The sequence below is a fragment of the Anopheles merus genome, chromosome 2L, assembly GCF_017562075.2.
Source record: "Anopheles merus strain MAF chromosome 2L, AmerM5.1, whole genome shotgun sequence".
NCBI classification, from domain to species: Eukaryota; Metazoa; Arthropoda; class Insecta; order Diptera; family Culicidae; genus Anopheles; species Anopheles merus.
Window position 1 is genome coordinate 51520158 of NC_054083.1, and position 26742 is coordinate 51546899.

General features: G+C 44.5%; 5 protein-coding genes across 12 annotated transcripts in view; 4 read left to right on the plus strand and 1 right to left on the minus strand.

The window, feature by feature from the left end:
- Window positions 1-26742, plus strand: part of LOC121591785 (protein melted) — a 30784-nt gene that overhangs the window by 791 nt on the left and 3251 nt on the right. For both annotated transcript variants that reach the window (XM_041912749.1, XM_041912750.1), the window contains exons 2-7: window positions 21172-21551; window positions 21629-21877; window positions 21953-23196; window positions 23271-24036; window positions 25224-26198; window positions 26279-26461. In XM_041912749.1, coding sequence (XP_041768683.1) covers window positions 21447-21551; window positions 21629-21877; window positions 21953-23196; window positions 23271-24036; window positions 25224-26198; window positions 26279-26461 — 3522 coding nt within the window. In that variant the 5' untranslated portion in view covers window positions 21172-21446. The remainder of the gene's footprint in view (window positions 1-21171; window positions 21552-21628; window positions 21878-21952; window positions 23197-23270; window positions 24037-25223; window positions 26199-26278; window positions 26462-26742) is intronic.
- On the minus strand, window positions 72-26730 carry LOC121591788 (biglycan-like). 7 transcript variants are annotated; one of them, XM_041912755.1, is made up of 6 exons: window positions 26513-26730; window positions 15807-16001; window positions 2768-2808; window positions 2480-2661; window positions 1222-2418; window positions 72-1059 (listed from the first exon to the last, which is right to left on the minus strand). In XM_041912755.1, the coding sequence occupies exons 4-6, from the start codon at window positions 2518-2520 to the stop codon at window positions 984-986; spliced, it is 1314 nt and encodes a 437-aa protein (XP_041768689.1). In that variant the 5' UTR covers window positions 2521-2661; window positions 2768-2808; window positions 15807-16001; window positions 26513-26730; the 3' UTR covers window positions 72-983. The 7 variants fall into 7 exon arrangements, 6 of the variants coding, with proteins under 6 accessions (XP_041768689.1, XP_041768692.1, XP_041768687.1 ...); XM_041912758.1 differs by having other exon boundaries at window positions 1222-2397; window positions 2480-2808; XM_041912753.1 differs by having other exon boundaries at window positions 2480-2808.
- On the plus strand, window positions 9917-11006 carry LOC121591791. The gene has a single exon (XM_041912761.1). The coding sequence runs from the start codon at window positions 9952-9954 to the stop codon at window positions 11002-11004; it is 1053 nt and encodes a 350-aa protein (XP_041768695.1). The 5' UTR covers window positions 9917-9951; the 3' UTR covers window positions 11005-11006.
- LOC121591787 (leucine-rich repeat-containing protein 40-like) lies at window positions 11833-13309 on the plus strand. Its single transcript, XM_041912752.1, has 2 exons — window positions 11833-11890; window positions 11955-13309. The coding sequence occupies exons 1-2, from the start codon at window positions 11875-11877 to the stop codon at window positions 13259-13261; spliced, it is 1323 nt and encodes a 440-aa protein (XP_041768686.1). The 5' UTR covers window positions 11833-11874; the 3' UTR covers window positions 13262-13309.
- Window positions 16558-18143, plus strand: LOC121591786 (leucine-rich repeat protein SHOC-2-like). Its single transcript, XM_041912751.1, has 2 exons — window positions 16558-16668; window positions 16741-18143. Exons 1-2 carry the CDS (start codon window positions 16653-16655, stop codon window positions 18069-18071), a joined length of 1347 nt encoding a protein of 448 aa, XP_041768685.1. The 5' UTR covers window positions 16558-16652; the 3' UTR covers window positions 18072-18143.

Sequence of the window (26742 nt, forward strand, 5' to 3'; positions counted from 1 at the left end):
CCCAGTGCAGTGGTGTATATGTGTGGCCCAAGTGAAACAAACGAAGAAAAAAAGGAACGGTCGTGTGTTTACAAATATTGTGCCCACGGCCGCGCGCTTTTATATCGATAGCTTTTTCCATCTGTTTGTGCCGCCTCCACTATGTGTGTTTCTTTGCTACCTGTTTGCGATTTCTAATAAGAGTGGTCACGCATCAAGGAGCAGCAGTTTGCACGGTTGGCGTCCAAGGTGAGTAGCGATTGATTTTACCCCTAACCGTGGTCCGTTAAACGTGGAGGGTTTGTGGTGTGAAACTCTTTCCTCTGAAACCGTCGTGAACCAGTGAACCGCGCCCCTTGTAACAGTATCGGTGCAACTTGCTCGAGCGGGGTGAACCGGGGCCTGGAACTGGTTGGAGAGCCCACTTGTTGGAATGTGGTTCTGGCATCGTACCGACCAGCTGTTCCGTCCAGCAAAGGGTTGAACTTCGACTTCTGTGACACACGGGACACGACAGTTCAACGACGAATTAGTTAAACCCTCTCTTTCGCTAGTATTGGGTGCTATTTTTGCTACTCCAACGCGAGCGCAAAGCGCCCGAATGTAGGTCAGAAACCTCAAAATCCCGCAACGCTTTGGTGATGATGATCTTGCCAGACTGGGTGGTGTGTTTGACACGACACTGGTGCCACTTGGTGGTTGTTTCCTCCTTGCCGCGAGAAACTTGCTTCTCTTCTTGCTTCGAGTGCCACTACCGGTTGGAAGAAAGATGGACCGGATTTTGCGGGGCTTCCGTTATGTTATGAAGCAGTCAGCGGGCTTTGGTGGTGTGCTGTTTGTACATTCGCACACCACCACCCTTGTGAGATCAACGTGGAAGAGCCCATTTGGGGAAGAGGAGCAGAGCGTGTTGTTGGAGTTCTCTGCTCGAACAAATAACATCGATTCTGAGCTCGTGGGAGGGCACGGTTCTGTATGTTAATAAGCATTCGGAAAACCGGATTTCAATGGGAAGAGAATATTGATCGACCACTCCTCTGCTCTCCTACAGCAGTGTGCCTTCTAACGGGGTTTTGGTTGCTTTCGAAGAAACGATAGAAAGAAATGAAGTTGAAAGTATTCAAATTACTCCCTAGCTCAAACCGTAGCAGGACCCCGGGTTGGGATGTTTTTTTTTTATTGAGTGTACAAAAAAGTGTTGCCGGTATTTCAAAGATCCATCACTCCACTTTCCTCACTCACCAGCAACAGATCCAGCTGCCGTCCGCAACCGTTAGCTTGCCCGCCGGGCACGTTTGGTTCGTGCTCAGGCAGCCATAGTTCTTGCGCCGCAGATCGGTCGGATGGACGCCCGCCAACCATTCGCAGGACCACTGGTTGTTGCGCAGTATCATCATTGGCGCAAGGTTGGGAAACCGCACAAACACATCGGCCAGCTCGGTCAGCCGGTTGTGGGCCACGTCCAGCTCCCAAAGGTTCGGCATGTCCCAGCGGGAAATGTCCAGCACGGGCAGCCGATTCTGAGCCAACCAAAGCCTGGCGAGCGGGACGCGAAAGTGCATCTGGGGGGTCGTTACGCTCGTCAGCTGATTGGCCGCCAGGTTAAGCGCATGCAGCTGCGTTAGGTAGATATCGTCCATGCGGAAGCTGTGCAGCCGATTGAAGGACAGATCGAGCACCTCGATGCGCCACATCGATTGCCATTCGGTCGGGGCGGCGGAGAGCCGATTGCCGCTGCAGAAGAGATACTTCAACGCCGGCAGATGCCAGCCGGTGCAGTTGAGCTGCTTGATACGATTGTTGCGCAGTGACAGCTCCTCTAGCTTCGGCAGGGCTATCGGGCGGTTCACTTCCTCGATGCGATTGCCTTCCAGCACCAGACAATGAAGATCCGTCAGCGCACCCAAAGCGCGCACGTTCAGCTGGGTCAGTGAGTTGTTGGCTAGGTACAGTCTGTTGATGGGTAGCACGAGATCGGAAGCCGGTAGCAGCTCCGTGATAGTCACTATCCGGTTGTTCGTCAGGTCGACCGAATACAACGAGTGAAGAGCCACAAAATCGTTCAGATCCAGATGCCGTATGCGACAGGACTTGATGGCCAGTCGGAGCAGGTTTGGGACGTTTCGGATCGTCTTCGGCACACCGGTCAGGGAGCAGTGCTCGATGTGCAGCAAGGACACATTTACATTGTGCTGAAGGTAGATGTACCGTAGTAGGGGCGCTTTTTGGAGGAAGTACATTACGTACGTATCGTTACTTTGCACCGTGAACGTAGCCGCTGAGTAGTTATGCACCGTGTAGTCCAAGTATTTTATTACCGGGATTAAGCTGGAATCGGCTCCGCAGACCTTGCTCGACAGTGGTTTCGCCTGGTTGCCCGTGGTGCACAGCATGAAGGTGATCGATTGCACGGCAGTGCTGCAGAGAATCAATGCCAATCTTGGAACGGAATCAGTTATTTTATTTTAAAATAAGACGAATCTTCAGCACCGAAACTCACTCAACGAAGTATAAAAGGTAGCGAGAGCGTTGTACTGTCATTTCGGTAGCAGTTGTAGCGCTTGTGTTGGCTTCGTGGTCAATGAAGAGTTCTATTGTGCCAGCTGCTCAGCAGTGAGGGTTCAACAACGTCGCCAAATGGGATTATAATGAACCGACGAACTAGTGACAGGCATTGGTTGGCTGTTGTTTGCAAACATGCAAACATGATAACGCTATTCATTAGCTCAAGGGGTCGGTAAAATCCGGTCTGAGGCTAGATTTTTTTTTATTTATATATAAGACTTACTGATAAAACAAGATTGTTAAAAAAGCGTTCGTCTGGATTCACTGTAAAGAAGTGGAGAAATAAGTTAAATTATTTCTTCCTTTTTCCTTGAGCGCAATGAAGAGGTATTCAAAAAAAAGCTGAGACATATTGACAAATTTATGAAAGCTTCAGCAGTGCTCTTATCGTGCTGTGCCGTTACAGCGCATGAATACTTTGTGGAAATTCGACTAGACATGAGCCAAACCCCTAATTGACGAGTGAAAGAGCCTAATCACAGCTTTCGTCTATTTATTCACATATCTCAAAGATTATCTTCATATCTCTTCCCTCCAGCTCAAAGTTTTGGTTTGCACTGTAAGAATTTCGCTGATATTTTTTATCAAATTTTTGCAACAAGATGGTGATTACTGGCGATAAAAGTTGTAGCCAAATTTTCTTTAAAAAAAAACAAACGAACTAACTAACTCTGCCGCATGGCAATTATTCTAACAACAAACCGTCACAGTCGAATTTATGAGACACGTGCACGGTTTGAAATTGTTTTAAATTCGTCATCTTTTTTGCATTCGTTTGAGAAATTTAGCACATTATAATGCAATTTCGTTTGCCATTTTGTTGCAATACATTTAGCTTAAATACCTTTGCAAGTAGCCACTTTTTGTCAGTAGTTTGGTGTTGGAAGCGTGTTGTACTAGTCTTAGTGAACCAAAATCTTTAGTTAGTGAGCTCAAATCACGCCTAACCATGAACATTGTTCATGATAAGACACATGGTATGTAGCATTAAATCCTGGAAATAGGGTTCAACCATCAACCGAGCCTTTTTTAGTCAACCTTTACAACCCCTTCTTTCCCAGCGCTTCTCTGGATCCTTTTAATGTGGCATCATTTAGAGCTGCATCTGTGTGTCGGGCAGTGTGTGGGTGCAGGGTTTTTTATATGCGAACTAGGCACCATCAACATGACCTCCGACGGCGGAGTGAAGCTGCGGAGAGCGATTGAAAAGCAAAAGATAGTGCACATTGAGAAGCTCATCGTGGCGGTTAGTGCTTCCGGGCCATTTCTGCAAAAAATTACCAATTTCGTAGATACCGTCATATACAACAACTACCGCGATGCTACCTTCTTTGTACCGAACGATAACACTATCAGTGAAATCGACATCATCAGTGCTCGAACCACACGAGCGTTCATAGCTGGATCAAACGTTAATCTAGAGAGCTTCAGCATTGATCAGTGTTTGATTGATCGTTTGCCGCCAACGCTTCCCAAAATGACCAAGTTAAAAATACTTTCAATAAGGCGATGCATGTTAACGGTTCTCCGAATGGATATGTTTGTAGAAAACCAGAATCTAAACTATCTGGATTTGTCCAGCAATCAAATACGGCAATTGATCCCAATCACCGGACGACCCACTAAGACGTTAAGCATAGGAAAACTATATCTTGTTGGCAATCTACTAGAGCGTCTTGATATGGCTTTATTCGTAGCCATGCCCCATCTATCAGAACTTTACATTACCAATAATCGAATTGTTACCTTTGATGTGTCGGCACCCGTCGCTCTGCCAAATCTTTCTGACTTGTACCTCGGATACAACAAGATCGTATCACTCGACCTAAGAAACTTGACCCTTCCTAAACTCGAATCATTCTCATTTAGCCATAACGCTCTCACACGGATGCCGATTCTGCCAAGACCACTACCCAAATTTAACTACATATCACTCTTTGCAAACAATCTAATCCAGCTAGACATGACCTATTTCCGATCGTACCCAAACCTGCAAAGAATCTACATAAATTCGAATCAAATCACCACTGTGCGAGCTTCCTCTCCTGTGCGATTACCGGTCGTTTATCTCGGTTTGAGTGATAATAAAATCACCACGTTCAATATCACTGGATGGGGCATGCCAAACATAACTTTGCTGGACCTTGATGGGAATCGACTCACGGTGGTTCCTTCTGTTTTTGAGCGTTATTCAAAAGTTGTCCTAGTTATGAATCGTAACCCACTCTCGTGCAATGCTTTGTCGCCGTTTAAGGATAAACTCAAGAATGATCAACTCCAGAAAGAACAGCGACCTTTGTCTATGGTATGCACTACCACATCATCATTTGCAGTTGATGAAACAATAAAAGTTTGCTGTGATAAGTAAGATACAGTAAATTTTGCCCAACACTGCTTCTACATCAATCAGGGTGGTCCAAAACCAATGTCTTGACTTGTCTTGAAGAGCAAAGCAAACCTTAAACGTTTTTGATTTTGCGAAAAATGGGAGTGAGCTTCGTTTTGGATCATCTAGACGCTGTGTTAGAGAAACTTATAATATACGGAAAATGACAAGGCCGTCTAAATGTTCCATTACGAGAAACAATACATGTAAGAGGCACTCCAAATACGAGCAGCACAAAAGTCACACAATAAACCCCAAAAACATCTGCCAAATACACTGCGGATAACTGTATTTCGTCATAATACAAACGTAAACAATATAAGTGATGGCGACATAGCAACAGATGTTAAGTAATATTGAAATAACAGTTACGTAGCTAGTGAAAATAATATAGGGATTTCTATATCACTTTACATTGTGATGAGCTTTATTCTTTATTTATATTTATTTTATGCGAGAAGTTTATTGCTTAGATCATGTAACTGTTGCTATACTACAACTAAACATTTGATAGAATAATGTAATTAAAGTGTACGTACAGATATGCCAAAAAGTTTTTGAAAACTTGGATCGTGTGATCAAGTTGACAACAATAGCTCTTTTTTTGAATGAACTAATTGTTTTTTTTTACTATATGTTCACTTGATGAGCTACCAATTAACTGCACATTATAAAATCATTTGAACAGTATCGTCCAGAGTGTGCTGGTATAAATATCCGTCCTAACCTGTGCAACCTTCATTGAAAAGTCGTGTCACTTACAACACCATTGACAACAATCCAATCATGATCACCGCCCGAGGTAAGACTCACATGAAATAAATCCTTCTTTTATTTAAATCTAAATTCACTTTTCTTCGTCAGTGCTTTTTTCATTGCTGATGATGTGGCCCCAACTTGGGATGCACTTGTGTGAAGGGCAGTGTGTTGTTGGCGAGTATTATTGCTCACTCCCTATCGTTAACATGACAGCAGATGGAGGTGCCAAGCTACGGAAGGCATTTGAAGCAGCTAAACAAGTGCGCATTCAGAAGATGATCGTGGCCATCAGTCCTTCGGGACCGTTTCTGCAAAGGTTCGCTAGCTTTGTAGACTTTGTTTGGTTTGGTAGCTACCGAGAAGCGGCCTTCCAAGTACCGGACGGTAACACTATAAGTGAAATTATCATTGGGTATGCTCCAGAGATGCGTGCTTTTATAGCTGGATCAAACACCCACCTTGAGTCATTGGAAATTTCAAAATGTTTATTAGATCGTGTGCCACAGACCCTTCCCAAAATGACCAAGTTAAAAATACTTTCCATAACCCAATGCAAGATAACGGTGCTCCGGTTGGATATGTTGGCAAACAATCAGAATCTAAAAACCCTGGAGCTGTCCAGCAATCAAATTCAGCAACTGCTCCCAGCCACAGGACGACCTGCGAGGATGTTAAGTATTGAAACACTGACACTTACAGGCAATCTACTACAAAATCTTGATATGACTTTATTCGTAGCCATGCCACAATTATTGAATCTTTATGTTTTGAAGAATTTGATCGTTAGTTTGGATGTGTCAACACCCATCACCCTTCCAAATCTTTCCGGCTTATACCTTGGATACAACAAGATCGTATCACTCGACCTAAGAAACTTGACCCTTCCCAAACTTGAAACTTTATCGTGTGGCCCAAACGCTCTCACACGGATGCCGATTCTGCCAAGACCACTGCCTAAATTGAACTACCTGTCACTCTCCGCAAACAATCTGACCCAGCTAGACATGAGTTATTTCCGACCGTACCCAAACCTGCAAATGATCGTTGCAACTTCAAACCAAATCACCACTGTGCGAGCTTCCTCTCCTGTACGACTACCGGTCGATTATCTTGCATTGAATGATAACAAAATCACCACGTTCAATATCACTGGATGGGACATGCCTAACATAACTTTGCTGAACCTTGATGGCAATCGACTCACGGTGGTTCCTCGTGTTTTTGACCGCTATGCAAAAGTTTACCTGTTTATGAATCGAAACCCACTTTTGTGCGACGCTCTGCTGCCTTTTAAGGATAGGCTAAAGAATTATCAACTCCAGAAAGATCCGTGGCCTTTGTCAAAGGCATGTACTACTACCACATCATCATTTACAGTTGATGAAACATTTAAGATATGCTGTGACAAGTGAAATAATATTTGACGTATAATGTAGCAAGTTTGCAAAACAAAGGATAAGCAAGTAACCATGATGTGGGAAATCTTTCTTATGCTTAATGTCGTACCAGAAAATAAACTATGACAAACATATTGACCGTATTCTGTCGAACAAGTACATTGTCGTCCACTGCGCTATACGCACATGAGAAATACTCTTCGGTTCTACAGTGGTTATACCATGCTCACAAGTAGGAGAAAACTCTTCGATTTCCCTCAAGTATTAGACACATTGCGCCATTTTCGCTTATCTTATTGTATACAGCGCCGTGCTGAACGGTGCCCACTTTTTGGTGTTTTGGTATTTAGTAACGCAATATCCGTTGTGTCTCATGCAGATCGTACATGTATCCTGCATCTTTAATATGAACCTATTGTGAACATGGCGAGGTCGAGTTTTAGAATTAACTTCAATCTTAATAGAAAAACTTTCTTTGTTCTTGTGTTTCGGTTTGATAGCTTCCCAGAGTACTTGTCGTAGCAAAAAAAGGCCTTCATGGCAAATTTCCAACTGTAAGCGTACGCCATGTACGGCATGCCCATGAATACAGTAAATTTTAGTAACATCAATAGGTTAGTAAGAATAGTTAGCATTATTTGTCATTACTCTTTGTACACGATCGATTGATGAGTTACAATTTAGCTGCAGATTATAAAACCATTTGCACAAGATTATGCAGAGTTTACCGGTATAAATATCCGCCCCAATATTTAAAACCTTCATTGGAAAGTTGTGCAGCTTACACCATCAACTATGTTCATCGCATGAGGTATGTTCTATTTCATCCCAAAATAAAAGTACACACTACAATCATAGTACACGATTGATCTTTAGTAACATTGTAACAAACAACGACTCCATTACCATTCCATTGTTAATATCTGTTACGTACGCTTTAGATAGTGCGTACACACATTATAGCAAGTATTTTCAAAATTTTGTCACATCGGTTAAACACATGATTGTTGGTATGATTTTCTATACTTTATGTCTGCCTAATCGATTTATAAGCTATACGTTAACTCCACATTATAAAATCATTTGAAAAAGATCGTCTAGACTTTGCCGGTATAAATATTCACTCAAACATGCATAACTTTCATTGAAAAGTTGTGGCACCTACATAACATTGACAACAAACCATGATCACCGCTCGCGGTAAGACCCAAATCGAATACATCGTTTGTGTGTTTAACAATACGATTCTACATTTCTTCGCCAGTGATCTGCTGGTTCGTGTTAACGTGGCACCTACTCGGGATGCATTTGTGTGACGAACTGTGTGTTGGCGGCGTTCGGTTTGATGGTTGTTCCATCCCTATCGTTAACATGACAGCAGATGGAGGTGCCAAGCTACGGAAGGCATTTGAAGTAGCAAAGGAAGTGACCATCGGGAAGATGATCGTGTCCATCAGTCCTACGGGTCCGTTTCTGCAAAGGTTCGCTAGCTTTGTAGATTTAGTTATATATGATATCTACCGTGAAGCGGCCTTCCAAGTACCGGATGGTAACACTATCAGTGGAATTACCATTTGGTATGCTCCAGACATGCGAGCTTTTATTGCTGGATCAAACACCCACCTTGAGTCCTTGGGGATTTTGCAATGTTCATTGGATCGTATGCCGCCTACCCTTCCCAAAATGACCAAGTTAAAAATACTTTCCATAAGACAATGCAAGATAACGGTACTCCGACTGGATCTGTTAGCAGACAATCAGAATCTAAAAACCCTGGATCTGTCCTACAATCTAATAGGACTATTGATTCCAGTCTTCCGACGACCCGCGAGGACGCTTAGTATTGAAACACTGTTTCTTGCAGGTAATCTACTAGAGCGTCTTGATATGGCTTTATTCGTAGCCATGCCGTTTCTAGCAAAACTTTACATTTCCGATAATCGAATTATTGCCCTGGATGTGTCAGCACCTATCGTTCTGCCAAATTTTTCCGGCTTGTACCTTGGATACAACAAGGTCGTATCACTCGACCTAAGAAACTTGACCCTTCCTAAACTCGAATCATTCTCATTTGGCCATAACGCTCTCACACGGATGCCGATTCTGCCAAGACCACTACCCAAATTTAACTACATATCACTCTTTGCAAACAATCTAATCCAGCTAGACATGACCTATTTCCGACCGTACCCAACCTTGCAAAGAATCTACATAACTTCGAATCAAATCACCACTGTGCGAGCTTCCTCTCCTGTGCGATTACCGGTCGTTTATCTCGGTTTGAGTGATAATAAAATCACCACGTTCAACATCACCGGATGGGACATGCCCAATATAACAATGCTGCTCCTTGATGGGAATCGACTCACGGTGGTTCCTCCTGTTTTTGATCGCTATCCAAAAGTTAATCTATTTGTGGATCGTAACCCACTCCCATGCGACGCACTGGTGCCGTTCAAGGATCGGCTAAAGAATGAGCAACTCCAGAAAGAACAGAAGTATTCGTATTCAACATGTACTACAATATCATCGATACAGGTTGATGAAACAAAAAAGGTTTGCTGTGACTAGTGAAGTTTACTGAGCATACTAGTTAGTGATCAACACATGAACACCATTAAGCACTAGCAGCAAGAAAAGAACAAAAAGCAATAAATGTTATATTATACGAAAATTAGGTGCAGTTTAATTATCCTATTAAAACACAATTGGAAACAGATGATTCTGGTTTGGCTACTATAAATTCCTGCAACAAGTGCTAAGCAAGTGCTTTCACAGTTTACAAGTAATACATTAATAATGGCTTTCAATTTTAGTAAGGCCTTGGCAGTGTGAATTTCGCTTACCAGTTAATAGTATAAATAAATGTTTCATTTTTCAGTGCTCCTTTGGAGTCTGCTAACGTGGCACCAGCTGGAAGCACATCTATGCTTCGCGCAGTGTACCAGCGAAACCTTTACAACTTGTTACGTCGGTATCGCAAATATGACCTCGGATGGAGAGTCTAGATTAAGGGAGGCTTTTACGACGAGGAAGCAAGTGAGTGTGGAGAAGATGATCGTGCCTAACAGTGCTTCGGGACCTTTCTTGCATAGATTCAACAACTTACTAGGTTCGGTTGTGTATCATAACTATCGGGAAGCCATCTTCCATTTACCGGGCGATAGCACCATAACCGAAATCATTGTTTGGCGTGCTCCAGTCATGCGTGCGTTTGATGCTGGATCAAACGCACACCTAAAAGTCCTGACCATTGAACACTGTTCTTTAGCTCATATACCGAAAACATTAACCCAGTTGACCACACTGAAAAGTCTATCCATAAGAGGATGCAAGTTAACATCGTTTCAATTGGATATGGTGTTAGCAAACCAGATGCTGACAACCTTGAATATGTGCTGTAATCAAATACGCCAACTCGTACGCGAATCTCCCCAGCGACATTCCCTCAAAATACTACCGAACCTGGAATACTTCGTACTAAACAAAAACAAGCTGACACAGTTGGATTTGAGCTATTTCGAATCATATCCAAATCTTACAAACATTGACATTTCGTACAATCAAATCACAACAGTACTCACCTCGGCTCCTGTCCGTCTGTCTGTTGTGCATCTGAATTTAATACGAAACCAGATCACTACGTTCAACATCACCGGCTGCAATATGCCAAACATAACTTCACTGCTCCTCACTGGAAATCCACTGACGGTTGTTCCTCCGGTCTTTGAAAACTATCCAAATATGCACCTGACAATGAGTTGGCATCCGCTTATATGCGAAACATTGCTACCCTTGAAAGTGGAGATCCTAAGCTCAAAACTTAAGGTGCAGGCGGTCAGTTCTGCCCAATGTACTTCCTTACATTTTTTTCTATCCTTGAAAATAATGCAGGAATGTTGTGGCCAATCTCTTTGATGTTTAAGATACTCCAAACAATGTCAAACAGTATGTAAAAGTAATAAACTGTAAAAGATTATCTTTATGTTTACGGCAATAGTACTGTTGCATGGAACGGTCCAAATTAAATATTGGTAACGTTCTTCTTCAAGTAACAACATTACTAACTGTTATAATGAACTAAGTTGATCAAAAGAAAACAATAAACCGGTCGAAAATTCGTACTGATTTAGTAACTGGGTCGTACTATAGGTATTTATCGGTGCAGTTACTTCAATAGTTCAATAGCTTACAGATGGTTTATTTTACTTCTGTTATGAAGCAGTTTGATTTGTTTGGATATAATTTAATTTGGATAATTTAGTTTACACACAAGAAAACGCACCAAGTTTGTTCGTACAAAAAAGCAATAAAATCAACCATGAGGATCGTTCATGGTATGATCTGAATAACGAGGATCCTGAATACCTTTCTGACGCTATTGCTTTTACTGGATCCTGTGGCTATGTCACGAACTAGACACACACACACACACATCTGCAGGACAGTGTATTCATACAACTGTTGCTGTGGGCAATTTGGCAGAGCTCGGAATAGATATATTGGCGAAAAATCAAAATATTTTTTATTGCATTATTGGGTACGTGATAAACGTGACCGTGTTGTTTGTTTTATTTTCATTAATATTTTTATTTTTTCACAAACAACGGCCAGACTATATAATAATTTGCAAAGTGTACATTACCGGCCTCATTATAAAACAATTTAATATGGCTGCTCAGTTATTGATGGTATAAAAGCCTGAGCCAGCCATTGTAAACCCTCACAAAAACTAAGCAAGTAAATCTAAAGTTTTGCAGATCGATCATACGACATTTACTCCCAACCATGATCACCACTCGCGGTAAGGCACGAAACAAATATATCCTGTATGTGTTTCGCAATCCCATAGTACATTTCTTCGTCAGTGATCTGCTGGATCGTGTTAACGTGGCTCAAACTTGGGATGCAGTTGTGCTACGGACAGTGTGTTGGCAGCATATTCTATAGTACTTGTTCCATCCCTATCGTAAATATGACTACAGACGGAGGTGCCAGGCTACGGAAAGCATTTGAAGCAGCTCAACAAGTGCGCATTCAGAAGATGATCGTGTCCATCAGTCCTTCGGGACCGTTTCTGCAAAGGTTTGCCAGCTTTGTAGATAGCGTATCATATTTAAACTACCGAGAAGCCACCTTTCAAGTACCGGACGGTAACACTATCAGTGTATTTACCATTTGGTCTGCTCCAGGGATGCGTGCTTTTATAGCTGGATCGAATACGCACATTGAGTTCTTGGGGATTTTGCAATGTTCATTGGATCGTGTGCCACAGACGCTTCCCAAAATGACCAAGTTAAAAATACTTTCCATAAGACAATGTAAGTTAACGGTACTGCGACTGGATATGCTGGCAGACAATCAGATCCTGAAAACCCTGGATCTATCCTATAATCAAATACGACAACTGCTTCCAATCCCCGAAAGGCCCGCGAGGATGTTAAGTATTGAAACACTGGCACTTACAGGCAATCTACTACAACATCTTGATATGACTGATTTCAAATTCATGCCTCAATTATTGAAACTTCATGTTGGGGGAAATTTGATTGTTAGTTTTAAGGCATTGTTACCCATCACAATGAAAAATCTTATCGAATTTTCGCTGGAAACTAACAAAATTACAGCACTTGATCTAAGAAATTTAACACTGCCCAAACTTGAATTCCTCGGTTTGTCTGGAAACACTCTTACACGGTTGCCATTCCTTCCTAGATCACTACCTAAATTGAACTCCTTATCACTAATGTCCAACAATCTAACCCAGTTGGATTTGAGCTATTTCCGACCATATCCAAATCTCAACAAAATTGATATTTCGTACAATCAAATCACCTCCGTACTCACCTCCTCCCCTGTACGGCTATCTGTTAGCACCCTTGATTTACGTTATAACCAGATCACCACATTCAACCTGACTGGATGCGATACGCCTAACATAACCTTGCTGCTTCTCGGTCAAAATCGCCTTACGGTATTTCCTCCTGTTTATGAAAAGTATCCAAACATTCGCCTTTCAATTGACTTTAATTTGCTTTTTTGCGACACTTTGCTGTACTATAAGGACAAAATTCAAAAATACGACCTTATAGTAGAACCCGAACGTGATTCACCTACATGTAGTAAAACATACTCCTTGCAAGTGAAACAAATACAGGAATGTTGTGGCAAGTGATACACTATAATGCTGTTATCGAGGCTGCTGTTCTATCGACATGTTACATACGAGCAATAAAATGTTATCTTTTATGTAAATTAAACATTTTTATGATTTTAGCTACAGTGCACTTTATAAGAACTAGGAATTCATTATTTTGTTATTCATTGTAGCTTTCTTAGGGACACGCTTTAATTTATAGACGTTTTATAAATCCGAATCATTTTTCAAGTAGTTGTGCGCTGAAGCGCTTATCAATTAATGAATCAGTGGATGTTAGCCGTGGTACAAATGAACGAATGAATCAAAACAAGCGTATGAACTTATTAACTAATTTGGCAAAACATGTTTTTTTTTCAGCAGTCAGCATCATTCAAAATATGCCAACACTTTCTTGGGATGGGAAAATGGTTTGCACAGTAATCGAAGTGCTTTATATAAATGTTATTGTTCCTTTAGTAGTGAGAACATCAATGACCATGCCAATGTTGGAAGAATTTCAAATGGAAAAACAAACCAAAGTTTGCTACACTTGGCTTAAGAAACTTGTACCTTTCTAATTTCGAAAGGCTTTTTGTGAGTCAAAATGCCATTAACCGGATGCCAACGATCCCAAGATCCCTACATACATTCAGCACCGTATCATTCTTTTTAAACAATATAACTTGGAGACTTGGAGTTGAATTTGAGGCATTTTCTACAATATCCAAACCTGAACAACATTGATATTCCGTACAATCAAATCACGATGGACATAGCATTTCGACGCATCATAATAAATAGTGTTTCATTTTCGATACCAACAATAATCTTTCCAGGTATAGAAAAAAAAGAGCAAACACTAAAGGTTTTATACTGGAACTGCAGTATTAATTACAGTGTTACATATTGTTAAAAAAAAGCTAAAAAGGGTTAATAAATAAACAGGCTTTGTACAAAAGTGCGGAATTGATTTATGATATTACAACGACCATATAACTCTCACATTTCAAACAATCTTAACCGAATTCATCAACGTTAGGTATAGCTTTAAGCGACCATACTTCAGAACAGCGTTACGTACAAACATTCCATTTTTTAAATAGTTTCAAAGATAACATACAAAATCATAAAATCTATCTTTTGCTGGTGGTGCCATATTGCAGTGGTGATTTTTAATACTATTTGTTTTTGTTTTCTTCTACCAAATAGTGTGATGCGGGATAAATTGCACACATTATAATGCAATTTTTATCGTATTCCATTTCTCGGGGATATTAATACCTGTGCCAGAGAAAACAACCTTCATAAGTCGTTAAACAACAACGTGTTTCAAGAGTTGTCATTTCCACACTCAAAAAATACTCCCAACGATGATCGGTGTTCGTGGTAAGGGCTGTGAAGTGAGGGTTTTTTTTTAATTCTTGCCTAATTTTGCGTTTGTTTTGTTTGGTGTGACCTAAATACACGTTTCTTTGTCAGCGCTTCTTTGGTTCCTTTTTACGTGGCATCAACTAGAAACGCACGTGTGTAGCGGACAGTGCATAAGTCGCACAATGTCTTCATGCGTCTTGGGTATCGTCAACATGACCTCGGATGGAGGTGTTCTGTTAAAGAAAATACTGGAAAAAGAAGCCTTCGTTCAGATTCAGAAACTAATCGTAAGTAGCATTGCTTCTGGTCCATTTCTACAAAGGATTACCAGCTTCGTGGATACAGTTGTGTACCTTCATTACCGAGAACCCACCTTCATCATTGCGGACGGGAACACTATCAGTGAAATTATCATTGGGTATGCTCCAGAGATGCGAGCTTTCATAGCGGGATCAAACACCCACCTTGAGTCCTTGGACATTTCAAAATGTTCATTGGATCGTGTGCCGCAGACCCTTCCTAAAATGACCAAGTTAAAAAAACTTTCCATAACCCAATGCAAGATAACGGTGCTCCGGTTGGATATGTTGGCAAACAATCAGAATCTAAAAACCCTGGAGCTGTCCAGCAATCAAATTCAGCAACTGCTCCCAGCCACAGGACGACCTGCGAGGATGTTAAGTATTGAAAAGCTAATGCTCTCCGACAACCCTTTGAGTCGTTTTGACATGACTGTTCTTGCATCCATGTCGCGGCTGACATCACTCTATCTGCTAGAAACTCAAATTATTCATTTCGAGGTGTCAGCACGAATTACTTTCCAAAACTTTAACACCTTTAACTTTGAAAAAAACCAAGTCACATTAATCAATCTGAGAAACTTGACAATTCCCAATTTTGAAAGTCTTGCGCTTGGATCAAACATAATCAATAAGTTGCCATCTATGCCGGAAAGATTACCGAAGTTAAAATATTTTGCACTGCACCGTACCATGCTGTCCCAGCTGGACTTGAGCTATTTTAGACCGTATCAAAATCTAACAATGATTTACATTACCAAAAATCAAATCACCTCTGTGAGAGCTTCGTCCCCTGTGCAGCTGCCAGTAGTTCGGTTATCATTAAACGGTAACAAAATCACCACCTTCGACATCTCGAGATGTGACATGCCCAACATATACTTGCTGGACCTTACAGACAACCGACTTACCGTGATTCCTCCTGTTTATGACAAATATCCACAAATTCAATTAACGATGAATGGCAATCCCGTGTTTGCGTGCGATGCTCTACTTCCTTATAAAGATCAGCTTGGAAAAGGCTTGTTTAAAAAAGATCAAATAGATGGAAGAACGGCGTGTTCTACGACGTCTTCGCTTTTTGTAGGTAAATCCAGAAAAGTATGCTGTGAAGAATAAGAACATAATTGGCCTAGATTGGACTAGTTTGTAGCGGTGGGATAGATCATCTGAATTGAAGAATAATTGACAGCGCAGTTAAATATTTTTGTTCGGAATACACAGGGCTCCTCCGTAGTGCTAATAATGTTTGCACACTTTTTGAACTAATTGTGAGGAGATTTCAAGCTCTAGCCACATGAATGTACTGCTTTATATTACAAATATTCTAAAAATAAACCCAAATGTATCAGATGACCTGAGAAACCCTGCAATCATTAGCCATGTGTTTGACATCTGGACCAAGGCACCTCCGGCTCGGCTAGAGTGTAAATTATGCCTTGTTAAGCAAGTAGGCATATTAACACATTAATACATCCCAGTATTCATTACATTTCAATTACCAATTCACTGTTTTTCCAATGTGCCCTACTAGTTCCGGTAACATCAAATGAGATTTATTAACCAATTGTGGTCTAGAATATCCAAATTGGAACATTATTTATCTGTTGAAAACCTCCTATAATTCAAAATTAAAACACAATTTGTCGGCCAAAACTGCAGTGTTGTCCTTCCCTAAATGATACGATCGTTTCATCGGACTCGACAGTTTTGATCAGTGTGCTGTGGTTGGAGGACCTGTCCTCTCCATCTGCAAAATGACTGCTGTGTTCTGTAAGATATACAACATTCCGTAGCATATTGTTCACTAACAGCAATGGTTGTAACCCTATTGCTCATCCTCAGCTGCAGTATTGCTTCTGTGCATCCTCCTTAGCCTGGCAGGTCTACCTTCCTGCTCAGCCCAATGCTTAGAAGGCAGTATGTATTTTTGTAACATTGGAGTTATCAACATGACCTCGGACGGAGGAGCCAGGATACGTAAAGCCATCGACACCGTGCAAGACAGCTTTTATGTAGCAATTAGCATTGAAAAGTTGATCGTCAGTAGCAGTGCTTCGGGTCCGTTTCTGCAACGAATTGCCGCGTTGACTGAGAGAATTTCGTACATGGCCTATAAGGATCGCGTGTTCCAAGTACCAGCAGACAACACACTCACCGAAATTGAAATCGTCAATGCCGTAATGCTTCGGTCGTTAGTAGCTGGCACGAACCGTCATTTGACGCGTCTGTACCTGGAGAACTGTCTTCTCGATCGTATACCACCCACACTCTCGAATATGATCGAGTTGGAGGAGCTGCTCATAATGCAGTGTGCATTGACAGCGCTGCGCTTAGACGTGCTGGTGAACAATCCCAAACTCACCACCATCGATCTGACGCGTAATCGAATTCGTCAACTGTTTCCGATCACCACGTCACCGAAAAACAAACTGTCTGTAACGTTCCTCAGCCTGGCTGCGAATCAGCTGGAACGTCTCGATATGTCCATGTTTGCCTTCATGCCGGACCTGGAACGGTTCGATGTGCGAGGTAATCGTATCGTCAACTTTGAGGCTACGGCACCAGTAACCTATGCTTCGCTGAATCGGTTACTTGTGTCTTTTAACAATATCACGCAGTTCGATACGCGCAATCTTACTCTTTCGGAACTGCGCTCACTATACTTGGACGATAACGCACTCACCAAACTTCCCACACATTGGGGTAAGCTACCAAAGCTAATCTACCTCGGGTTTGATCGAAACAATTTGAAACGGGTCGATATGAGCTTTTTTGGAAAGTTCCCAACATTGACTGCAATCTTTATCTGCGAAAATAATGTCGAAACGATCCGCACCTCCACTCCGATCACGATGCCAGAGCTAGATATCATACTGTTCGAAAGCAATCAGATTGTCTCGGTGAATTTTACTGGCTGTAATTTCCCTAAGATGAACCTCATTTCATTGATGAACAACCGTCTCACCACGATTCCACCTCTGTTGCAACGATTTTCCGAATCGCGACTGACAATGGAAGGCAATCCGATCAAATGTTCCAGCATGACGGCGTTTAAGAGCAGAATCGTCGATTTTCGGCTTCGCGTGACCACTGGCAGTACGCAGTCCGACTGTCCTACAACTTCGTCGATCGTACTCGATCAAGATCAGCTAGCTTGCTGTGATGCTCGATAGTTCGTTCCGTTAATATAGATCGTGTATTCGCAAATTCAAAAAGCTTCAGAATAAAATATGCATGTAAATCTATCATTGTTTTTTTTTTAATATTTTAAACCAAATCTCAAGAACATATATTCCCCATCGCAAACCCACTTTGTTACACTGTGTTAGTTCCACTATGTAATATGATAAAATATATCTAAACACATTAACGTACTAAAAGTGTATCATAGCTAATGTATTCCACGAACATTCAAACTAGAACATTATTATCCTAATAAGAATAAAATTTTGTGGATGCTTTACTCAACTGCAATTCAAAATTAAAACACAATTTGCACGCAAAAATTTGCAATACAGCCAATCCTTAAATTGTACGATCGTTTCAACTGACTCGACAGTTTTGAACAGTGTGATGTGGTTGAAGAATCTACTCATTTGTAGAATGGCTGGTTTGTATTATTGGATAGAAAAAATTCTGCATATTGTTATCCACTAACAGCAACGGTTGTAACCCTATTGCTCATTCTCAGCTACAGTATTGCTTCTGTGCATCCTCCTTAGCCTGGCAGGCCTACCTTTCTGTACAGCCCAATGCTTAGAAGGCAGTATGTATTTTTGTAACATTGGAGTTATCAACATGACCTCGGACGGAGGAGCCAGGATACGTAAAGCCATCGACACCGTGCAAGACAGCTTTTATGTAGCAATTAGCATTGAAAAGTTGATCGTCAGTAGCAGTGCTTCGGGTCCGTTTCTGCAACGAATTGCCACGCTAACTGAGAGAATTTCGTACATGGCCTATAAGGATCCCGTGTTCCAAGTACCAGCAGACAACACACTCACCGAAATCGAAATTGTCAATCCCGTAATGCTTCGGTCGTTAGTAGCTGGCACGAACCGTCATTTGACGCGACTCTACGTGGAGAACTGTCTTCTTGATCGTATACCACCAACACTCTCCAATATGATCGAGTTGGAGGAGCTGCTTATCAAGCAGTGTGCATTGACAGCACTGCGCCTAGACGTGCTGGTGAGCAATCCCAAACTCACTGCCATCGATCTATCACGTAATCGAATCCGTCAACTGTTTCCGATTACCACACCACCTAAAACCAAGCTGCCCGTAACGTTCCTCAGCCTGGCTGCGAATCAGCTGGAACGTCTCGATATGTCCATGTTTGCCTTCATGCCAGACCTGGAACGGTTCAACGTGGAAGGCAATCGAATCGTCCGCTTTGAGGCTACGGCACCAGTAACCTATGCTTCGCTTATCCGACTGCTCGTCTCTTCCAACAATATCACGCAGTTCGATACGCGCAATCTTACTCTTTCGGAACTGCGCTCGCTTTATATCAGCGATAACGCACTCACCGAACTTCCCCAACATTGGGGCAAGCTACCAAACCTTATTTACATCGGATTTGATCGAAACAATTTGAAACGGGTCGATATGAGCTTTTTTGCAAAGTTTCCAACGTTAATTTCAATCATTATCAGCGAAAACAACGTCGAAACGATCCGCACCTCCACTCCGATCACGATGCCAGAACTGGAACATTTGATGTTCAATGGCAATCGGATTGTGTCGGTGAATTTTACTGGCTGTAATTTCCCCAAGATGTACCTCATTTCGTTGATGAACAACCGTCTCACCACAATTCCGCCACTGTTCCAACGTTTTCCCGAATCGCGACTGGCAATGGATGGCAATCCGATCAAATGTTCCAGCATGACGGCGTTTAAGAGCAAAATCACTGACTATAGGCTCCACGTGACTACTGGCAGTACGCAGTCCGACTGTCTCACAACTTCGTCGATCGCACTCGATCAAGATCAGCTAGTTTGCTGTGACGCTTGATCGCTCGTCCCGAATCTTGAAGCTGTATACTAACGGTAATCGAACGTATATTCGCAAATTCAAAAAGCTTTAGAATAAAATGCGCAAACAAATCTACGACAATCTACAAGATTTTCATTAAAACAAAATCCCATCATTTCATGTACTATTAGCGTGTCAAACCCATTTTGTTAGGTTGCATTATTTTCAAACAAAAAGGGTAATGGCATCGGATGCCTAGATCCATTATATACTCGCTATTTACCAGCGTAGTTATGAATAATGATGATGCAATCGAGTACTCATCATCGGCAAACAATTATATCGGTTCTCGCCCCCTTTGCTATACACTCGGGGCGTCCGGTCACTCGTGCCGATGTAACTCTACACGCCACGCTGTGTTTCAATCCGCTGGCGCTTCGAGAACAAACATCAGAATAAAAATGGTTACCCGCAAGGAGCTCTCACACTGAAGTCGATGAACCTTAATGATAGTAAACGTAACTGTTCACCAGATGCATCTCGAGGAGATTGGTCATTTGCAACAAACGAAAAAAATAAATGCTTTCCCAATGAACATATACTTCACACATTTGAAACATATATTGTCAAGATTTAAAATCACAAACAACGGCGCTGGAGTTCTATCTCAAACATGTAGTGTTAAATGAAATTCCAACTTAGCGCTTCTTATTTCTGACGGCCCTATAGTGCAACGGTATGCGCGACGGTTCCTACAAGGCCGGTCTTGGGCCGGTTTCTTATCTGTGTGTCGTGATTCCTCATATACCAACCATTTGATTCAAATCTCTATCCCGGCTTCAAGCTGAAATAAAATCCTTTACAAAACAGAATGTGGGGAGGATCGTCTTAGCTCTCTCTTTAGTCTAGAATCATACTACCGGGGGACATTAGACTAAGACATACGAAGAAGAATATGATAAAACAAATATTCTGGATAAAAAAGTCCACTTTCTTGTTCCTATTCAACGACGACAATATTCATAGACTGCAAAATTTACAGATCTTTTTTCCACTATCTCTTACAGAACTTCCCAATGCACTGCATTTTCACCCACCCAGCAAGACCACCCCTTAAAGAGCCCAAAAGGAAGCTTCCCGCTTCCTTTAAAAGTGTGTCAACCGGCAAAGACCATCTAACGCACAACGGTTAATGAGTTTTCTTTGTGCGAAAGCTCGCCCTTCATCATCATCCAGGAAGTAGAACCGCCCAATTAAACTCTTCTTCTTTATGTGCTTTCTTCTCGTTCGTAGGGAAACTATTTTCTTTAGCCAATGTAAGCCAAGGTACCACGCATGATAAAAGATGCATAAACAGCAAGTTGCACAAGCGACCGGACAGTGAGAACGTGGTAAAACGCAAACGAAGAAAACAAAAGCGCAAGATGCTGTACACGGCCTCACATCCGGCACGATAGATTGGTTGCTTGGGCGAAGCAGAAGCATAGGACGAACGTGAAAGAAACGTGAGATTGACGTAAATCGTAAAGCAACGAACTGCACGGTAGCAGCAGTGGTCAGCAAACATCATGCATGACCTGTTTACTACCGTTCTGTCCAAAAGGGACCTGTCCCGGGCGGGAGAGCTGTTTTCGATTGCCGACTACGAGATTGTGAACGATCTGACGGAGGTGGTAAGTGTGTGAACCGTGTAAGAGACCTCAAATGAATGTCCACGTAGCTATTGATATCCTTTTTTTTTGCACAACAGTTGCAAGAGATTTCGTCCATCATATCGCATGAAGACTATCTGCACAACAGTAACGACCAGTCGGTCATCGAGATCTGCATCAACCGGGTAACGTCCTGCATCAAGAAGACGCACACGATAGAAAAGCACTGCGCGGGGCTGGTGAATCTGCTCGAAACATGCCTGCGGTACAATCTGCAGCCCTCGGGCAAGGAGGTAGATCCACCCCACGCCAAAATATCGTCCGACATCATTTCCAGCATATTTCTGGTACGAATCCAGTGACTGATGATGCTGATGATGATAAGCACATCTAATGACCTCGTTTCCTTCGCCTCTTTGCAGAACTACAACAAGCAGGTTGTGATGGAGGTGACACTGCCAGTGGCGGTCAAGTTTCTCAACCAGGGTAACCTCGAGCTGTCCCGCAACCTTGCCAGCTATCTGTCCTCGGCCGCGATCGAGTACTCGTACCTGCTTTCCCCGCACGTGCACGTCATCCTGGAGTCGCTGCTCGGCGGCAACTACGGGCTCTGTCACGTGCTGTCGCAGATCTACGAAGCGACCCCGGACCCGATCAACGATGCCGGGCCCAAGTTCGTCGAGATTGTGCCGCGCTGCGAGCTGCAGGAGCAGCTGGTCATACTGCAGCTGCTCGTCACGATCGCCAAGCTGAAACCGTCCTGCCTGACCGAAAGCATTCCCGCGCTGCTGGAGCTCGCCACCACGCGGCCACAGCTGTCCGCGGCCGCCCTGCTCGTGCTGCTCAAGCTGGCCGAAGCGAAACCGATCAAGCTGGCCGAATACACGGAAGCGTTCAAGCTGATCGCACACACCGTGCCGCAGACGGTCGGGTTTGCCGCCCAAATACTGTCCGCCATCGGGCGCGGCGGCAAGGACCGGGCGCAGGTTGCGCTCGACTTTGTGCTGGAGCATCTGCCCCGGGCCGATCGGCCGCTGCAGACGATTCTGCTGAACGAGGCGACCAAACTGTGCACCAAGTATCCGGTGCTGTTCACCGACAAGGTAACCTCGGTCGTGCGCCAACGCCAGCTCACCAACAGCAGTCAGATCAAGCAGACTGCGTCCGGTGGTGTGACGATTGTGAATCTCAATTCGTCCGCCACACCGCTACTTCCGCCATCCACGTCCGGCGCGACTGGGACGAACGCGAGCTCCGCGTATTCCGCTGGCGTTCAGGGTAGCGTGGCGAATGGAGCGCCCACGTCCACTGTGGGTTCGCAGCAGAGCGGTACGGGTCTCAGCAGCTCCACAAACTACACAACTGCCCAGCAGGGGCAGCAGCAGCAGCAGCACGTGCTCGAACATGGACGCGCCATCGTATCGAAAACCCCGAACGTGGCCATCGTAAGCAATGGTCACACGCACACGGGCGGCAGCAGCGCCCTGATGTCGACCACGGTGATCAACACCTCCAACGGTACGACGCTCAGTTCCACCATCCATCCGGCGCTGCTGACCAACTTTATGAACGCGGCCAACGGTGTCCCAAGCAGTGCACCGAGTGGTACGAGCACGGTGGTCAACGGTGGCACTACCGTCGTCTCGCCAACACCACATCACACCGGGTAAGCAGCAATGCGCAACGAGAAGACTTCCGCAACACAATGTTACAACCCTGTATTCCACCTCCCTCTTTCAGGTACACCCGGAACCGACCGAAACTTGGAGACTCGCGCAGCACCGGCCGGTTGCACTCGGGCGGTGGCGGTGGTAACAAGAGCACGACACGGCTGAACAATGCCGGCGGATCGATGGGAGGGCTGCACAAGTCGCGCCTCGGTTCGTCGCAGCTGATCAATCAGTTCAACGGCGACATCGGAGCCGGTGTGTCGATCGAGCCGGAAAAACTGACGCCCGGCGTCACACCGAACGGGGGTCCCTCGATGGTGGACGGCGGTTCCACCTCGCACAACATCATCATGCACAGCAGCAACAATCACCACCACAACCACAACCACCACCACCACAACCACCACCACAACAGCCACCATTCGAGCGGAAATGTCGCGATCAAGGGAATGATGGCCAGCAGTGGCAGTGGGGGCGCCCTGCTGGGCAACTCGATCCCGCCGCCCCTCTCCCAGCACGTGACGATAACGGGCGAGAACAAGTGGGGCATACCGCAGACCAAGATCACGTCGTGCGGTGTCACCGTGACGACGTCGCCGACCCGTGCACCCCGGCCATACTCACACGGTCCCGGCAACACGCTGATGGGTTCGACCGGGGCACTCGGCGGCAAGAGTTCGCTCGGCGGGCTGAACCAATCGACCGGCTCCATCGGCATCCAAGTGCACCATGCATCGCCCGCCTCGCCGACCATGTTCAACAATCATTCGCAGCAAACGTCGCCGCAGTTGACCACGACGCTTTCGCTACACTCGAGCGATGATCCAAGCAACCAGGTACGTACGACAACGACGAGTAAGAGAGAGAGAGAGAGAGAGAGAGAGAGAGAGAGAGAGAGAGAGAGAGACAGAGATATTTTGGAGTTTGGGATTAGTTCAATTGGCCCGTTTAGAGGGGTACGTAAAATGATTTCGGGAGAAACTCGTAGGTTTTTTTGTCACTGCCTTAATTTCAGATATATCTGCAATCTATGGCATACATACTTCAATAGAGACTGATCCTGAATCCCGACTGGTTCTGAAATTGACCCTAACACATATCCCTCACCAAACGGATCCTACACTAAGATAACGGATACCAAGCTCCTGGAACCGATACCAAGGTCTTATCAGTCCTAGAAATAATCCTGAATCCATACCTCTCTTGGAATTGATTCCAAGCCCATATTGTTTCTAGAACTGATGCTGAACTCAGCTCCTGAGACCGATCCCGAGGTCATGTCAGTTCTAGAACTAATCCTGAATCCATATCCGTACTGGAACAGCTCCTTAACTCATACAGATCCCGAAATTGATATTGAATCTATATCATTCCTGGAACTGATTGCCAATACTAGTCCTAGAACTGATACACAATCCAAAACGGTCCTGGAAGAAACGGTCTCTCTGTAACAACCTTGAAAATGGTTGAGAATCCATACCGGTCCTGGAACTATTCCTGAACCATTAGTGGATCTGTAACTAATCCATACTTCATACTGATCCTACAACGGATCTTGAACCTACACCGCCCTGGAACATAAATAGAACCCATACTAGATTCTGGAACATGATCTTAACCCTATAACGGCCCAAGGGCTGATACTGAACTCACGGGGCCCCTGGAACTGTTACCAAATCGATGGAAAGGGACCTTTATCGCTCCTTGAACTTCATCGCACCTGCACTGAAACTCAAACTCAACCTCAATAATTGTCCTGGAAAATGAACTGAACCCTATTTTATTCCAGTTTAGCTTTTTTCTGAACCTGGAATGGTCTCAATCATAGAACGAATTGCGAACCTATCCCAGTCCAGTAACCAATACACCGAAAGTGTACGAATGTAGTCTGATCCAAGTAGCCAGGAAGTAACGAAGCTAATGCGCGTTACTAGAATGTGTGCACAGAGAAGAGATGGAGAAGAATTAGAAAAAGAGAAGATAAACTAAACGTTGTGTCACTCCTTCTTCCCTCCCCTTTCAGGTGATTGTGTCCGGCCCGGCAACGGTAACGACGCGACCGCGCGGCACCAACGACAACCGAAGCGTAACGATCCTGAACGCATCCTCCGGCGCCACCACCACGCGCATGAGCGTGTTCGAGCCGTACCCGATGCGGGACACGATCCAGCACTTTTGCGAGAAGCATCTGGACAAGATCAAGGCGTACACGGAATCGGTGGCGGAGCGCATACCACCCCCGGCCAAATGCATCATCGAGGAGCGGCGGGCGAAGAAGATGGCCAAGCTGCACTTTGCCTGCCAGGTGCGCGGCCCGCACTGTCTCTACTCGCGCACCATGTTCACGATGCGGACGCGCAATCCGCGCACCTGGATCCATCTGATGTTTCTCGATCTGCAGGCGCGGGCGGGCAAGAACGCGCTCAGCAGCTGGGATCCGAGCGTGAGCCGGCTCAAGCACTGCTGGGACACGCTCAAGTGTGAAAACCGCACGTTCATCACGCTAGTCACGAGCGCGTTCCCGAACGGGAAGGAGCAGGAGGCGCTGGTCAACGAGCTGCGCCACGCCGGGTTCTTCGACGTGTTCGAGATGGGCCCGGTAGCGGTCGGGCCGGGCCAGGATGGTGGTGGTGGTGCGGGAGGTGAATCGGCAGGTTCGGCGGCTGGTGGGCCAACGGGAGGCGGTGGAGCGCAGCAATCCGGTGGCGTTTCTTCCCCAACCAGTGGCAATAGCGGTAGTGGTGGCGGTAGTGGTGGTGGTGATGCCGGTACCGCCTCGAACGGGGGCAGCTCGGAAGATCTGGAGGTGCTCCAGTGGGGTTGCTTCCTGTGCCACCATCCGGAGAAGGCGATCGGGTTTCTGCACGGCAACAATCAGCCGGTGATCGAGGGCCAGCTCAAGGAGAAGAAGGGCAAGTGGCGGCTGTTCCGGCGATGGCGCACGCGCTACTTCACCCTGTCCGGTGCGCACCTCTCGTGCAAGGGTTCGGTCAGTGAGGTAGGTAGCGCTGGTGAAGAGAACCTGCAGGACCTGGAGCAGCTGGTGTAATGTATGCTCTTTTCCCCTTCTTTTCCCAGGCCGGCGGCGAAAGCATCGACGTGAACCAGATCCGGTCGGTGAAGGTGTCGCGCGGCGCGCGCAACATACCGAAGGCGTTCGAAATCTTCACCGGCGATCAGACGCTCATCCTCAAGCCGAAGGATGGCAACAAGGCGGAAGAGTGGGTGCAGTGTTTGAGCATCGTGCTGGCACACTCACAGGTAAGATGGCATGCATGTGTGCATTGATTTTGAAGATTTCGTTTCACTTACCGCGATCGATGGCGACGTCAAAAGAGACATTTGCATTTCGTTCGAATTTTTTTGGATTTTTTTTAACAATTTTACAATACACACAAAACGCGCTGTTTTAAACAGCATAATTATAACACTATTTGCTAATCGAGTGATGCAGACGCTTGAAAACAATTGTGCCTTTTCAAAAAGCGGTCCAACACACATCACCACTTTTTGTTTCTTGCGTCACTCGAAGAGCCTTCAAT

Coding starts and splice junctions, on each gene's coding strand:
- LOC121591788 (XM_041912757.1), bottom strand. CDS start 2,520: ATGACAGTACAACGCTCTCGCTACCTTTTATACTTCGTTGA. Junction 2,419..2,479: donor TACCTTTTATACTTCGTTGA/GTGAGTTTCGGT, acceptor TTCCGTTCCAAG/ATTGGCATTGATTCTCTGCA. Junction 1,060..1,221: donor GGCAGCTGGATCTGTTGCTG/GTGAGTGAGGAA, acceptor TTTCTTCGAAAG/CAACCAAAACCCCGTTAGAA.
- LOC121591791 (XM_041912761.1), top strand. CDS start 9,952: ATGTTTCATTTTTCAGTGCTCCTTTGGAGTCTGCTAACGTGGCACCAG.